The 17,283-nt window shown below is 39.7% G+C and overlaps 1 protein-coding gene across 1 annotated transcript in view; it reads left to right on the forward strand.

Moving 5' to 3' along the window:
• The window catches only part of Agk (acylglycerol kinase), a 93,675-nt gene that overhangs the window by 57,409 nt on the left and 18,983 nt on the right, over positions 1–17,283 (forward strand). Inside the window, exons 6-9 of the mRNA XM_013353233.2 lie at positions 1,920–2,012; positions 4,510–4,542; positions 6,369–6,463; positions 14,458–14,527. Coding sequence (XP_013208687.1) covers positions 1,920–2,012; positions 4,510–4,542; positions 6,369–6,463; positions 14,458–14,527 — 291 coding nt within the window. The remainder of the gene's footprint in view (positions 1–1,919; positions 2,013–4,509; positions 4,543–6,368; positions 6,464–14,457; positions 14,528–17,283) is intronic.

Here is a 17,283-nt window from a genome sequence, read left to right on the forward strand (position 1 = left end):
AGAAAGTCTTGCCTAGGTGGGGATTACAAATTGCCCCTGAAAAGATTCAAAGAGGAAACTCTATTAATTACCTAGGTTACAGAATAGGGTTAGAGAAAATTAAAACGCAAAAGGCACAAATTAGGAGAGAACGCAAAAGGCACAAATTAGGAGAGACTGGTTAAAGACTCTTAATGACTTCCAAAGATTGTTAGGAGACATTTCCAGTCTACGACCAGCTCCACGCACAAGGCACAGGCCTCAAGGCACAGGCCGCGGCTGAGGAAGGGAGGGCTTGTGCCAAGCCGAACTCATGGCTGGCAGCCGAGCAGGGGAAGGAGAGGTCCTAAAACCAAATGTTGGGCGCCAGGTGAAGGCGTAAGTCACAAACAATTCCACAGCAGTTTGGAATTATGATTAATAGGGTAGTATTTATTTAAAGGGGAAAAAACTTACAGATCACCTTCCCAAACAACAGCCCTCTGTGCAATCAGGAAGGAGTCTAGTCGCTGGAAAACAGCCAGACAACAGCCCTCTGTGCAATCAGGAAGGAGTCTAGTCGCGGGAAGCAGAGCAGGAAGTAAGAGAGAGGCAGGAGGGAAGATGCCCGCTTTTTTAAAGAGAGAGACCACGCCCCAATGGGCTGGTATCTCAGCAGCTATTGGCTGGAGGAGTGGAAGGACCTCCCACAACACCTGACAGTGACATTTCCTCCAACAAGCCACACTTCCTAATAGTGCCACCCCTTTTGAAGGCCATTTTCTTTCAAACACCGCAGATGAAATCATTGAGCCCTGATGAATGAGCTCACCTGGGCTCCTCTCTCTTCCATGGAAGTCAGGGTGAGGAGCTCACAGTTCTAACCCTTAAATCATCTGCTGCTCTCTGGGGACCAGCTCCCATCCCCCAAGCCACCCAGGGATCCTCCCAAAGCTACCTCTGTAGCACATAGTCTGGTGTGTGAGGGGCGCTTCCTGTGAGTACCGGAGATCTTCTGTGATCTTCAGAGGTCTCTGCTAGAACAGGGCACAAAGCCCAGATAGTTCAAGTTATACTACAGGTGTTTTATCCCATCTGATGTTCAGTATTTAGGTTCGGCCTGCTGGTGTGTCTAGTGTGTTTTGGATTGGAGGTAATATTTCTATTTCACTGGTTTTATGCCCTTTAATCTTTTAGCATTTGTCTTCAGGGCCGTACAGATCAATGCACTCCTGGTGGTGGCTGAAATATACATTTACATGTATGCCTGTATCTGAGATGAGCATTCTTTAAAAATGGGAAGGTGAAGTGCTCTTCTGTGAGAACTTCAAAACACACCTGCATTTTTATGTAATATCACAGCAAACAAAACAACACAACACAAAACAACCAAACAAAACCAATCTCCATCTCCTTAGAGTTCCAGTTGCAAACACTTTTCTAGCTGCCTTAGATTGTGCTGTGCAGCAATAGTGCAGGAAGCCATGGTTACCCCTCCCTTGATGCATGGAAATTCATTGATGAGGAAATTAGGATCCAGTGAGTTTAAGGCCTTTCAGCTGAAAAGAAGCAGAGCCTAGATTTGCTGTGGGTCTCTTGGGCTTTGCAGTCTGTGCTCTTTCCATTACATCTGCTTCCCCATTTGCATGTGCACTTGACTTCCTGTCACCAGTGTCACAGAAGCCACACTGGACTGGAAATGAGCCCACTGGCTGGCTAGCTGTATCACTGAAACAAGTTATTGGGCTTGAATTTATTTTTAAAATAAGGAGCTGAGTAGATAGTTTCTGAAGTATAACCCTGACTCAGAAAGTATAAAAATTCATACCTAGTTGTTTTCATAAAATTTTCTTGAGAAAATAGAGTCAATTTAAACTTTAGACAGCGTATCTCATCTTTTCATCCTTTGAACTTGTGTTCCTACAGTGACAGATTTACCAGAGCGTTCTTTTACATTTCAGACAGATTATGAGGGACAGGCCAAGAAGCTCTTGGAACTGATGGAAAAAACAGATGTGATCATCGTTGCTGGAGGAGATGGGACACTGCAGGAGGTAGGATCCTCCCCTCCCCATCCAGGAACATTTTTAAGGGGATAAGAATAAAAATTAAGTTCTAGAACAGTGGCAACAAGAATTAAGGAAACTGTTGGAGTTCATTATTTTCGGGCTGTTGCTCACAGCTAATACAGCCCTAAGCTTTGCTCCCGTACTTTTCCTTCCTTGCTTTTGGTAAACCTTCCTCCCAGCAAAAAGAAGGGATTATATGCAATAAATTTTGTTTGACGAAATTAAATAAAACAAACAAGGCTCTATAAATGTAAGCACTTAGGATGAAGTGGGAGATCTTGAGTTGCAGTTAATCTTGGACTACACAGCAAGATTAGATCTCAGACGTTGACTAAGCCAGGAGGCAGAATAGGTACTGATGGGCTGAACCTGTTATGTTGTGCATCCTGGTGCACAGCAGCTCTGTGATGGCCTCATGGGTTCACTGAGGACAAGGTCTCCTCAGATGACAGCGTCTCTCAAGAAAACACCTCTGCCCACTCACATCACCCCTGTTGTATAGAAAGCTAACTCTTAGTGCTGCATTTATAGGATGAGGTGCTTCTTGGTCACATGTATGTGTCTCTCTATTTTTCTGTCGCTGTTAAAGTTGGTTGTTTTGCAGCTAGTGCTAGAGAACACACCTCTTGTATGCTGGGCAAGCTCGCACTCCTGAGCTTTATCCCTAGCCCTGTCTTTGTTCTAATATTAATATCGCTTACCCTTAGTCAGATGTTACACCTATTAGAATGGCCAGCATCCAGAACACAGGCAATACTGAATGCTGATGAGGGTGGTGGAGTAGGGACTGTCATTCATTTATGGTGGGAATGCCGAATGGTTTAGTCACTTTATATATTAGAATAACCCAAATCTAATATAACCAAAATGGAAAATGAATGGTTTCCCAGAAAACTTAACATACTCTTACCCTGTAGTGCAGCAATTGTGCTCATTGAAAGTTATCCAGAGGAGTTCACAGGTATTGTACATACAAATAAAAAATTGCACTTGGATGTTTATAGTGTTTTTGTTTATAATTGACAAAACTTGGAAGAAATAAAGGTGCCTTTTAATTAGTCAGTGGGTAAGTAGAGTTGCATATCCAAGTAATGGATTATTTAGCATGGAAAAAGAGGAATTATTGTTATGACAAGAGTTGGAGGAATCATAGTGTTTATTACTAAGTGGAAGAAAGCATGAAAAGACATAGTTTACAGTTCAACTGTTTGACTCGTGGCCATGCAAGTGTAGAAAGAGTAGAAAGGTGAAGAAGTTTCCTGAAGTCGGGAGAAGGGGAGGATGAGCAGTCAGCACACAGGCCTTTTAGGGCAATGAAAATACTGTAGATATGATACTGATGTCTAGGTGTCATTACCTGTTTATTGAAACCTGCAATGTGCACGGCATGGCGTGAACAACAATCTAAACAATAAAGTTTAGATTGTAATTTTAATGCAGGTTCATCAGTTTTACCAGATGCTGTACTGTACACCCACACTACATTATGGTTGCCTTTGACTGAACTCTCTTTGGTTGCTTCATCATTGTAAGGGATCAGAAAGGAACAGCAGAGACTGTCCTGTTTTTGATTTGGCTGTCATTTGAACCTCAGTAACCTTCTTTTTTAAAAGTCTCTGCTAACGATCTTGTAGTTGTTTTTATAGCTTACTGATGAGATGTGAAGAGTTCTGTGTGGATGAGGTAGACCACTGACAGCCCATTTAATATGAAAGAGTTCTGTGTGGATGAGGTGGACCACTGACAGCCCATTTAATACTGAAACCCAGTGAGCTGGGTGGGACAAGAGAAAGGGATGAGATGTGTCAACCTTTATTTTTACAAAATAATTTTAAAGAAAGACAGTATTTTGTATATTTGGTGCGCTCTTCCACATTAAAGTAGACATTGGCTAGAGAACGAATTGGGTAGGGATGACCGCTCGCACCTGCTTCCAGGAACCCAGGAGGCTGGGGCCGGAGGAATGCTGTGTGTCTAGACTACCTAATGAGATCCTGTCTCAAAGGTGGAATAAAGAAAATAAAGAAGTGTTTAATGCTACTTGTTTAGCCCCTTGTCTTCATAGCCCTTAGGAAGAAACACTCGAGTATAGATTTCTGAATATATTAAGGCATCGTTTTGTCTATGTATCTCAGGTAACATAGACTTTTCTGTATAATTGAAAAGAGCTCAGATTTCTATTGAGCCTACAACATAAACATTAGTAAAGCTAGGTTTTGTAGACCTTGAAACACAGTTTTCCTAATGTAATATGGAATTTCTATAATTTATCTTAGTTTTTATTATTACTTCTAGGTTAAAAATAAAATCCAATTTAGCCTTGATCATATTTGAGAAATTGATGTGTTTTTAAGATCTAGGACATCATTTAACATTGTTTCTGGAAGAAAACAAGTAAGTTTGTGGTTCATGAAATTTGAATCTAATTTTGTTATGATAAAGGAAATGCATGTTGTTTATAATAATTTTTTTACACTCATAGGTTGTTACTGGAGTCCTTCGAAGGACAGATGAGGTGAGCTTGTAACAATAAATTTACGTTTTACTTGCTGTCATTTTTTTGTCTTTTGCTCCTCATGATTCATGCATACATATTTATATTTATGCATTATGTTTATATAATGTATAAAATAATGTATGTATTTATATGTATGTATGTATGTATATATCAATATACACATACAAATATATGCTATACTGCGGATTGAATCCAGGGCTTTGTGAATGCTGGGTAAGCACTGGACCACTGAGCTACACTTCCAGCTCTTTATTCATTTCGTTTTTATTTTGTGACATGGTCCTGATAAGTTGCCCAGGTTGGCCTTGAACTTGTGATTCTCCTACCTCAGTCTCTGGAGTCTCTGGGATTCCAGGCACAGAGCACCATGCTCAACTCTTGTGTTATAGTTTCAGTCCAGTGCAGTTGTGATGGGATTGGATTTTTGAGCAGGTGAAGCAATACTGGATCCTCTGTCATAGGTCACTCTCATGAACCCATGGTGGACGGTAATCTAGAGTACCCAGTACCTTTTAACAATAGTCTGTACTATAGAAAAATTTCCTGTAGAATCTTTTCTTTAATGAATTCTTTCATAAATTAATAGTGATGTGTTCATCTAAGAGGAACTAGATAACACTGAAATGAATGGATTAGGCTTATTTAGTTAAGGGTGAGCACGGGAACCTGAGTTTGTTCCCCAGGATTCATATAAAATCAGTTGGTTGTAGTCGGTGGTGCTGCTGGTAACTGGGTGCTGGCTGGCCAGGAGAGCCGACTTTGCACGTTTCAAGCCCTGGGTGAGACTTGTCTAAGACAAATGTGGACAGTGCCCAGGGAGCAGGATGGGAAGTTGCCCTCTGGCCTCTTTGTGCATCCTCAGCACCACCCACACACCTGTGTACAGAAAGACGTGTATGCATACACAGGAATGATCTGGATGTATGAGTATCTACATCTTTAGATCTTAGAAATGGTAAATACAGAGTAAGATTCTGGAGTATGTTTCTACATGGTTTTAGAATGCAGGAAACAGTACCGCCACTGTGTGTTATTTGTGGCATAGTATGTAGTAAGAAAAAAGTAATGTATTTGGGAAAGTCATACCAACCTAGCATAATGATTTCCTCGAAGAGCAGGCAGGAGAACAGAATCTCAAAGGATTTCATCTGCCTCTCTGCCTATTTATTTACTTATTTATTTTAATTTTGAGATCCAATTTATTTCATAAAACATCAGAAACAAAACGATAAATATTCTTAAATCTGGGTTGTGGGCTTATAGGATTTTGTTAGAAATTTATTGAAAATAATCTTTAAGAATCTTTAAGTATCTGTTACATATGTGACATTTAGTTAAATCACCTAGTATGTCATTAACTGACAGCTATTTGACTTACTCTTTGCCTCATTTGTATTTGATATAGCTTATGAAACAGTGCCCCCTGTCACTGGTCACTCGTCACTGTAGAAATAGTAGATATTTTAGTTGATTTTGTCTGTATATGTCTTATGAAGTGTGATAGCTTAGCAATTCTTACACTGCGTAATTGATCCAGTAGCTGTAAGACTGTCGCTGTCTTAGCCCAGTTTCATACTAATAATTGCAAGTACTGAGCACCCAAGGATATCTTCTAAATTCTGCATCATTGTGTTTTCATGGACTGCTTTGTTTTAGAAAATGCTCACTTGAAGTACTTGCTCACTGGCATAGGGAGGGGGCATGGAGATGAGGAGGAAGACACAGGCCAGTTGCTTTGTCATAGAGGACACACAGATGCCTCTCTGTTAAACCTAATTTTCTGACTATAACAGTACAACTTTCTCTTCTTTTTGTTCTACCAGGCTACCTTCAGTAAGATTCCAATTGGATTTATCCCGCTGGGACAGACCAGTAGTTTGAGTCACACCCTCTTTGCCGAAAGTGGAAACAAAGTCCAGTAGGTTGTCACTATGGAACGCTAACCTTTGTAGGTGATAGAGCCTAGGACAGAGATCCACATGTATGATACAGTCAACTTTGCAAATTTGGTAGTTTGAAACTTCACGTTATTGGGAGGGAGTATCCAGCCTTTCAGAGAATTGGGGTGTTTCCCAATTGTGTTGTGGTGCCTTCCTAATCTAATAGGAATTCCCGAAGTCAGGGTGGAGGTGAGTACTTAATGTCATTGGAGCTGATACGGAGATGGCATCTCTGACCCATACAGTTTTTCTGCTTTTGCATTGTAAGTCCGTTTCGTGAAGGGAGGGCAGATTTGCACTGATGGTTTCCTTTAAGTTTGCATGCTGACAACGAGCGTGTGGCCTGTGGTAACTGAATGGTGGTAAGTAAAACAAGGAAGTAGACTCAGGTCCTTTTCTGACTTCCTGGAGTGGTAGGTAGTGCGGGATGTAGCAGATAAGGAAAGTAGCCAAGTCCTGACATCTAAACTGATTTGCTGAGAGTCTTAACAGTGTCTTTGGGAGTCAGGCAAATTGTCGTTTTAATAGTTCTTTTTTCTCAAAAGCTTTAGGGAGCAAAGCCTAATCTGAGGCCTGGCTTTCACAGTAATTAATAACATAATCTTGAGTAAATGGTTGTCAAAAGACATAAGTAAATGGACAGTGTTGAGAAATCAGCACACCGTATGCAGTGTAAGCTTTGTGACAGAAGACACCAGAAAGCAAATATTTGCTGAATGAATTAGTTAAAAATTTCTCATAATTTTTTTCTTTTATAACCTAAGTCAATAATAATGATACTCAAGTGACTTTTTTATTTGGGTGAAATTTTTTTTTTCTGCTTTAGAGTGTTTTGTTAGGCTGGTTCTGATTGACTTTCCCTATTGTAATTTTGAGGGCCAACAATTATATCTTTTAGGAGTTCTGTGTTGATCATACAATCCTGGTGCATATAGGAAAGCCCAGACACGCATGTAGATATTTATCCTACCCTCATTCTACTGTTTCTCAGGTGTCACACCTTTATAGGATCCTGCAGCCATTCTCAACCATCCTGAGGCAAACATGGGAAACCTATTAATGGGCCAACCTATCTGTCAAAGGTTGGAAGTTCTGAGGGGTGATATATAATGAAGGATGAATCACTGAACATTTTTGCTGGTCTGATGTAAATCCTATGCTGTTCAAGACTTGACTCTTAGTGAGCTTGTCTCTTCTTGTGTCGGTAGAGATGATTGAACTGCTTCAGCCAGCATTTCCAGTAGCACATCAGTGATCAGAGACAGGTTTCCTTGCAGAAACCCTTCCTGTCCAGAAGCCAATTTGCACTCACATGTGGACACCCCAGGATCTGAGAGCCTTCTGCTTTTTAGGAGCAAGTTTTTTCCATGTTCTTAAACTACTGTTATTGCTGCTTCTGTTTATATTTTTTTTTATTTTTTTTTTTTATTTTTTTTTTTGGTTTTTCGAGACAGGGTTTCTCTGTTTATATTTTAAAATATAAAATCTAATCTATAGCAAAATCTAATCTATAACCATGCCCCAGGGCTCTTAGGTAATCAGTAACTCTGCCCTGGGCTCAGAATTTTGCAGACTTTTTAACATGGCTGCTGCCTGTGGATATTTAAAAAGGACAAAGCTTTGCCTTCTGCCCTGCTGTCAGAATTTCCTGTTGCAGAATTATTAAAGAAGAAAAACGTCTTTCTTCTTGGAATGTGGACTGTTGCGGGTCAATCATCCTCAATGCCAGGCCCAGTGCTTCTTTCTGAGGACTTCAGTTATTGTCAGGGAGCGAGAGATCGGAGGTTGCACTTCAGCTGTCTTCCGCCAAACAATTCAGGGAAGCCATTTAATGCAAACAGTCCTTCTGGATTGCAGTAGTTTGGGTGCCAGGTGCTGCTCAGGTTAAATCATCTGCGGTGCTTCCTCACGACCAGATCCTCTCAGAACAAACCTGCTAGACTTGTGAGTGTCCTTCTTGCTTCCTCCAAGTAGAACCTCACTTTTAAAAAGTTTGCTGCCCACTCCCTAGGCAACATCTCTACTGAAAGGAAAATAATGGTTCATAGATAAATACGAGTGTTTTGTCTGCATATAGAATTCCTGATGCTCAAGAAGGCCAGAAGTGAGCATTAAATCCCCAGGAGTTGGAGGTATTGATGACTGTACACCCCATGTGGGTGCTGGGAATTGAAGCAGTGTTATTTATAAGAGTAGCAAGGACTCTTAACCACTGAGCCATCTCTCCAACTCACAATGGCTCACATTAAATAAAAGGAAAAGGGCCTTCCAGAAGGCACAAGCACTGCTATATGTATTCAGGAACTGAAATTCTTGTATCAATGGCAGGAATGCCCAGTAGTGCAGCCTTGATGGGAATTAATATGGCTGTCTCTTACCAAATTCAACGTAAATTTGTCATTCTCTTTAGGCATTTACCTAAGGGAAATACAGACATACAGATCCAGACAACAACCTAAACCTCATTTGTAGAATCTGTTGCAAGTTGCCAAAAATCAGGACTAGTGCCAGTGTCAGCCAATTCCTGAATCAGCAGCTCAACAGATTGTGGTAATCCATAGAACAGAGTTGCTGTGGGATGGTCTTTCTGTACACTGTGAGTATGTGTTGCTCTCATTGGTTGATGAAAAAAGCTGCTTTGACCTATGGCAGGGCAGAATATAACTAGTTGGGAAAGCCAAAGTGAATACAGGGAGAAAGAAGGCAGAGTGGAGGGATGCCAGCAGCTGCTGGAAAAATAAGGTGTCAGAGCATTGCCTGTAAACTACAGGGCACATCGACATACACAGATTATTAGAAATGGGTTAGGTTATATGAAGAGCTAGCCAGTAAGAAGCCTGAGCCATCAGCCAAACCATTTGTAGTTAATATTAAGGTTCAGAGTGGTTATTTGGGAACTGTCAGGTGGGAAAGAAACCTCCAGTTACACAGAGTACTCCTTTACCGTGGAAAGACACTGTCTACCATGTTGATACAGTCAGTAGCATGAATAATCGCAAACTCATGCTTTTTCATTCTATTCTATGGCAGTTCCTACTAAAGATTAAGCTGAATTTGGTAATTGCCAGGAACCAGTGATGGTGGTGGGAGTGGGTTGGCTGCCAAGATTGATATGTTAGAGATATTACTTATTTTGGTGATAGTATTGTTTACATGGATACATTTGACAAAATGTATGGAAAGGCATGCTTGCAAGGACAGATTGTACTGCATGGGGATTCCAGCTCTGGTTTTAAAAATGAAGTTGACCTTTCAGTTTCCAGGGTTGTGTTTGAGAAGCTCTGCTTGAAGAACAGATGCAAAGCTGATAGAGTCTTGGCCCAGGAGAAACACTTCACAAAGCCCCTGGCCCAATTCTTAGCACCACAAATGGAAAAACAAAGCAAACCACAAACTCTGTTGGACCTGAAAAGAAAGGGGGGACACCAGCCAAACAGCTGTCCCATGGTTGAATACCAAGGCAGGGAACCAGTGCTTTTGTAGGAAAACCTGAGGTCTATGCAGTCAACTCTGAGAGTTCCAATCTCATTGACACCCAGTGTTATGTCTTATAATCTTGTGAGATGTACCTCTGGGAGTTTGCTGGAGATCCCACACTATATACTAGAAGGGCAGAAAGGAAAAGTTTTGCAATACTCTGAAGCAGTCTTTTCCCCTTGCAAGTCTGCATCAGGAGAAACTTTTTATTCAGAGCCCAAGCTTCTCGAATAGTATTGGAACTCAACAGGGATTGCTGGACTCTAGTTGGTTCTGGGCTTCCATATGGGAGAAGGGAAATAACCCAACTCCAGCCTACTCTTCAGCCCTTCCCTAACTGATTGGGGTAGAAAAGAGTTGAAGATTAAAATGGAAACATAACTGGACAGTCTTCAAATCTCTGTAGATTATACAGTATGCTTCCACATAACACATATGTCAAGGAAGAAGTCTTGAGAATTTTATATTATTTTGAACTAAATTAAAACAACTTCCAAAAATATGTGGGAGGCAGTGATAGTTGTGGTTAGAGAAAATTTAAAGCATGTAGAGAAAATTTATGCATAAGAACAGAGGCAAAGCAAGATTAACTGTGATGTCACACTGTAGAGGCATTCACGTGGGAAGGTGACTCAGGAGGAGTGTGTTTGCAATCAGCCTGGCTACAAACTCAAACATTGCCTCTAAAGTCAGGAAGAGGAGCAAAGCTAGTTAAATCTAGAATTAACACAAGGAAAGACAAATTATATCCAGAGTAAACAAGTGAAAATAATAAGAATTCAATAAATTGAAAACAGAAGTCAATGGAAAAGCTAGTTCTTGGAAATGATAAATAGGTCAACAAATCTCTAGCCTGGAAAAATAAAAACTAGAAAGGACACAAATGCTTAATTTTAGTGATGAAAGAGACGATGTCACTGCTGAGCCTATGACGTGGAAAGGATTGTGAAGGAAATGATGCTAACTCTAGGCCCAGAAGTTTGATGACCTCAGAACAAACCAACTCCTTCGAAGACGGTTTGGCACTGCTCATGCAAGAAAAAAACAATTGTCAAGTGGATTAATAAACTGGTACATGCAAGCAGTGGAATCTCATTCAGTGCTAGAAAGACATTAGCTATGAACCACAGAAAAACAGAAACTTGGATGCATGTGACCAAGTAAAGGAAAACAGTGTGGAAAAGGCTATGCTGTATGACTCCAACTGTTGGAGATCTGGACTAGAAAATTACGACAGTAAGAAGGCGGGGAGAGTTGTTAGGGTTTGTAGGGGTGCCAAGAGATTTGTGTGATGTCTGATTTCCTTTGTGTGTACTGTGATAGTGGGTACATGCCACTAACCTTGTCTCAACCCAGTTAGGCTGCAGCTATGACCAAAACTAGATTTTGAATGACATTAATAAGTCAGTAGAAATTCTTGAGTTGTGACAAAAGAGCAGACCAGTTTTGGGGGAGGGAGGGTATGGTAACACACAGAACAGCTCTGTGTGAGGGAAGGGTTATCTAGGGAAACTTCTGTATTTGCCTTTAAATGTTCCTACGAACCTGGCCTAAGATGGCTCTAAAAAAGAAGTTTTATGTAAATGTACTGGATTTGATCCCTAACAACACCCATACACACACACACACACACACGAGTTTCACAATAAAAAGAAGCATAATCCTTTCAAACTTCAATAACTTTATTTGATTAAGCAAGCATTAGAGATGCATTCTAGTTTTTCTGAGTTTTGTTGACATCAGCATATACCTCTGTGCCTATCTCTCACCATTAATTATATAGTGATCCTTTATCCCATCTTTATTTTTGTGTCAATAAGGTGAATATTTACAGTGTATTGAAACATGCCAGATCATTTTCATAGTGATAATTAGAAAACATGTAAGATTGAAATACTGAATACATTTGTGTGTTATTTCCCAACCAGGTTATTATTTAGAAAACTGGTTTTTAGAGTTGTTTTTAATCGGGCATGGTTGGGGGAGGACCAATGTGTTGCATGCCTTTATTATAGCAGTCAAAAGGCAGAGGCATGTGAGTTCAAAGGTCATCCTGATCTACGTAGCCAGTTCAAGGTCAACTGGGGGACAAAGTCAGACCTTATTGAAATAATAGGAAAAAGGGAGAAGGGATGTTAGTTGGCAAAATGCTAGCAAGCATGAAGCTCTGTCTTCCATCCCAGCATGGAATAACCCATGGTGCACATCTGTAATTGCAGCGCTTGGGGGAGAGGTAGGGAGATCAAAGTTGAGCCATCTTTGGCTACAAAGTGCGAGCCTAGGACACATAGACCCTGTCTCATGGTTTTAAAACAGTTAAATTGTTCTTGTTTTTGTTTGTTTGGTTTTGGTTTTGGTTTTTTCAGCCACAGTTTCTCGATGTAACAGCTTTGAACTCACAGAGATACACCCGCCTCTGCCTCCTGAGTGTTGGGATTAAAGGCATGTGCTACCACATCTGGCTAATCTTGGCTTTCTTATATGACCTGCATTATAGTGTATCCAGATTGCTAATGAGGCGAAGGTTCTTTGGTAGATAGAAGATAAAGTAGAAAGAATGGTAGAATTCAGATTGGAGAGAAAATTCAGGGTTTTTTTTTTTATTAGTTTGGAACGGATCTACGTAATTATTTTCATTAGTTCCCATCATTACCAAAAGACAACCAGGTGTTTTTTATCTTCTAATAAAAGTATATACTCCACATTGGGATTATTGTTGCCAACATCTCAAGGCTGAATTGATATAAATTTTGTGTTCTAGCTCAGAAAATATATAAAATTTATATATGTAAATAAATTTTTAAAAAGTTAATATATATTAATGTAATAATAATGCAATTAATAATATATTGATGTAATAATAAATATATAATGTAATAATAATATAATAATACATACATGCATACATATACCAGGGCGTTACACATATAATTGCTAAGGTTCAAGGTCACAGAAACTCAGTAGACAAATGGCATATTTCTTAAATAAATAGGGAAACAAAATAGAACAGTTAATGAGTGAAAGAGATTTAAAACACAAGCCCGTCACCATTTATGTGTCTTGTTTGAATCTTGAACAAAGGAGGTAACATATATATGTGTATATTAATTGTTAAAATTTGAGAACTGACTAAATATGTTGTTACACAGTGGGCCAGTATTTTAAGTATAATAATATCTCATAAAAGTCTCTTATGAAGATACATAATAAACTCTTAAGGTATCACATTTTCTTTCATTGATTAAGCCTTACAGGATTGTGAAGTAAGATTGGTCATGAGGTGATGGTTGTTGAATACGAGTGAGGAATATACAGGAGTTATCTGCAGTTTATGTGCTGGAAATTCTAGAGAATAAAGTATTGTACTCAGCAAATACTGAGTGCCTGTTGTCTGACCTGCACTGTGCTGATGGAGAGTTTTCATGGTCTGTACACTAATTGTCACTAGCTTTGGGGAGCTTTTATTCTCCAGGAGGCCAATGATAATGTTAATAAGTTCAGACGTGGTTACGAAAGGACACCTACAGTTCAGTGGTGGCCACAAAGAGAGACCTTCTGCCCTCTGGGTGGTATCATCTGCCAGACTTGAGGGATGAGAGGAACGGACTTGTCATGGCTGCACTAGGGAACGGGAGGGTTGACGGCCAATCCGAGCAGGCATCTGATGTGGTCTGTGCATCCTGTCCCATGAGAGCAGATGTCTTTCTGTCTAGCCACTTCATGTGTCCCTTGTTGACCCTCTGCTGTGTCTTATATATGTCTGATTTTGAATTTCCAGTACAAACTCTAGGCTTGTTTGCAGATCTGGCATAATTTTATATTGCTTGTATGTGGAATACATAGTATTTACTTTTGATGAAGTGTGTGTGTGTGTGTGTGTGTGTGTGTGTGTGTGTATCTTTCAAGAGATTCAGAATGTATGTAAGGAGAGTCTTGTATCTTGAATGAAGGAATTAACAGTAAAAACATGAAGAACATCCTTGTAGCCCTAGAAAATAAGAAAATATATCTTGGGTCCTGGTTTATAGTTTGCTAAGATAGCTCTAAGTCCTGTCCCTTAATTACCATCTGGCTGTTTGGGAAGAAAGTTGTTCTTAGAGGGAAATGACTGAATTTCTTACACTGATTAAAAGGTGCTGTGTTATCATTGTGTATTTAAGTACCACATTTCCCAGTAACAGGCACAGTGGAGTGATTCAGTCAATGTTACATAAAGAAATGGTCACTATCTTATATAAGCTCCAAATCTTTCTCTATGCATCTCTAAGAACTTTGTGCTGTTCTGATTGCTTTCTTTCACATGCTTTCCTTCTGCTTTCTTAGAATATTTTTTAAAAAATAATAATATTTGAGAACTCTAGCTTTTCCTGACATCTGTCCTAGGCTTCTGAGTATGTGAGGGTGGCTGTGTATGCACACGTGTATGCGTTCTGTGCTCTCGAGCAGGTGGTGTTTATCTTTTACAACCAGACCCTCTCCATGTTTCCCTGTTTAGACACATTACAGACGCCACACTCGCCATTGTGAAAGGAGAAACGGTTCCACTTGATGTCTTGCAGATCAAGGTAAAAATCTTTGCTTCAGATTTTGAAAAAACTATGAAAGTAATAAGGACATGTTAAAGAAGATGAAGTTTCAACAGTTCACATGGGATTGTGGTGAACATGGCAGTCCCTTTCTCTTTCTATCCCCACTATTGGTCTCCAGAGAAAAGCAGTGTTCGTGATTCTGTTATCACTAATTAATATGTTTAAATGCCATTGTGTGGGGCTGAAGGCATAGATAAATGATAGTGTGTGTCTCTACATGTATGGGGTTTAATCCCTAAGACCTTGCCAAAGTAACTGTGATGAAAATCATGTGATATAAAACTGACAACTGTGGTCATTTTAAATCTGCTCTTCAGTAGTGTTAAATGTATGATGTTACCTTTTGATACCTTAGCTTTGAACTTGCCTCTTTGCCTCTTTGTTACTCACAAAAATCTCTCTGCGTAACTTCCTAATATAATTATATCTAGTTTTTAATTCCTACACCTACTACAAGAAATCCATCTATTGTTGCTTTGAGCATGAGAAGAACCCTCAAGGCTCGACATTGTGTTGTTTATCTATAATCCCTACTCTCTGGAGAAAGCGCAGGATGAAGCTTTCATGGTCATTCAACTACACAGCTAGTTGAGACTAACCTGTACCACGTGAAACCCTGTCTTCTAAAAGGAAAAAACCTCATAAAGTATTGAAAACAATGACTGATTTCTGCACCTGTTTAAATGCTGGCTGCATCTTTCTTTCATGCTGGGCGACAGGTAAACTTTTTCTCAAGCCCTGCTGGAGTAGCCGGTCTCTATCTTTCAATCTTTCAGTTCACTTGGTTGTCTTGGAGTCTTAGCTCCAAGTCTTAGTTTAAGAATATTTAGGATTTTATTTTGGTGGCGGCAGCACATGCCTTTAATCACAGCACTCGGGAGGCAGAGGCAGGCGGATCTCTGTGAGTTCCAGGACAGTCTGGTCTACAGAGCGAGTTCCAGGACAGGCTCCATAGCTACTGAGAAACCCTGTCTCGAAAAAACAAAAACAAAAAATTTAGGATTTTGTTGATTATCTGTCCAATCTTTCTTGTTCTTAGGGTGTGAATAAGGTTTTCTATACTTCCTGCATCTTTCATTTTTCTACTGAACTGTGAAACATTTTGTTATTTGTAGATGTGTAGAGGATCAATTGATTTAGAAATATGTGAAAGGGCATAGAAACAATACACTTCACAGCTACAGAGAAACCCTGTCTCGAAAAAAATAAAAACAAAAATAAAAACCAAACAAACAAAAAACAATTCAACAACAGTGAACTTACAAGTGTACAGCCATGTCTAGACTTCCCGTCATGATCTCATTAATCATACTCTAAATTGCAATTGATCTTTAGTGTATAATACAGCTAAATTGTTTTCAAAAAGCAAAAGGACTGTGATTAAACAATAACTAGGAGAGACTGCTGGCTGTAAAGACATTGTTGTAAAATATGATCATTACCAAAGAAGGTGAGTCAGGAGATTTTATTTTAATAAAATAACTCAGTAGTTTAGTATTTGTTTTTCATGTATTAGAAGTGATATATTACAAAGTAAATTGAATTTAAGTGGAAATTCTTGCTGTATTTGTACTTAAATGTCTCATCTCAACCCCCTTCTCTCATATATACTGATTTTGCAAATTGTTATCAGATTTTTTATAATCTCTGTATATTAATGACACAGCCCAGGAAGCAGAAAAATTTTAATCAAGTCAATTCTTTAAAAATGTGGAACAGCGGCTTCTACCCTAGTTTCTGAGGAATCAGTTTAGTTTAATTGATTTTTTTTCCTATTTGTCTTCTTTCTGAAAATTGCATTCAGAATTTGAAGAAAAAGCTCTGTAGACAAAGCTTAATGCCATAAGCGTTCTAGGCAATGTTAGATGCCAGTCCTTCCTTCCACAAGCACCATAACCTGCTAATATGAACTAAAGATTCTCCAAATTTCATGAAATCACCGAATATAATGGTATCATATTTGGCTGGTTCACTGTTCACTGTGTGCTCACATTGAACATTTCAATTTGGTAAGGAAGTCAAGATGTGTTTCCTCCTATGATGTATTACATAAGACCACAGGTAGGAGAGGGGCAAGAAACCATGTGGGCTCCATCTTCAGAACTTATCTAGAGGCCAGCATCTCTTCTTCAGTCTCTTGTTCCTTTCTGGTGGCCTTTATCTTTTTTCAGAGCTCTCTGACTATGACCTTGCCTCCCCTTTGTAACAATCAGTGTGTGGTCACAAGTTAGGGCACATCACTTCTCTGCTCTAAGGCCTCGGTAGTGTCTCCTCCCTGAATAACAGCCTTTAAGGTCTTTGATCTGGTTCCCCTTGACCTCATCTGGATGGTACTGATTCTGTCTCTGCTCAGATGATACCTATCAACTGCGTCTTCTCTCATCCCTACATTAACTAGTCATTTACCCTCCTAGCGGTGTCTCTGAACTTATTTTGGCTCCACGGTCCTCTCGCCATGTTGTTTCTAGTTTCTCTCTTGTGGGAACCTAGGAGCAGGATTAGCAGAAACTCTTCTTCCCTGGTAGTGTTATCTCCCTTTTACCTGCAGGTGCCTCACTGCTGGGTCTCTAATGGGCTCCTATGTGAATTTTGTATAGCTCCCCATGACACTGCATTTTGAGTTTGGAAATCTGTTTTAGCCTCACTTATTTGAACTTTAATTCTCAGGTTGAGTGTTCTTCATAGCCTCTTCATGCCTGAGTGCCTTAGCCCCTGGCCCACTGCTCTCAGAG

This window comes from Microtus ochrogaster, unplaced genomic scaffold (genome assembly GCF_000317375.1).
Source record: "Microtus ochrogaster isolate Prairie Vole_2 unplaced genomic scaffold, MicOch1.0 UNK4, whole genome shotgun sequence".
Lineage (NCBI taxonomy): Eukaryota > Metazoa > Chordata > Mammalia > Rodentia > Cricetidae > Microtus > Microtus ochrogaster.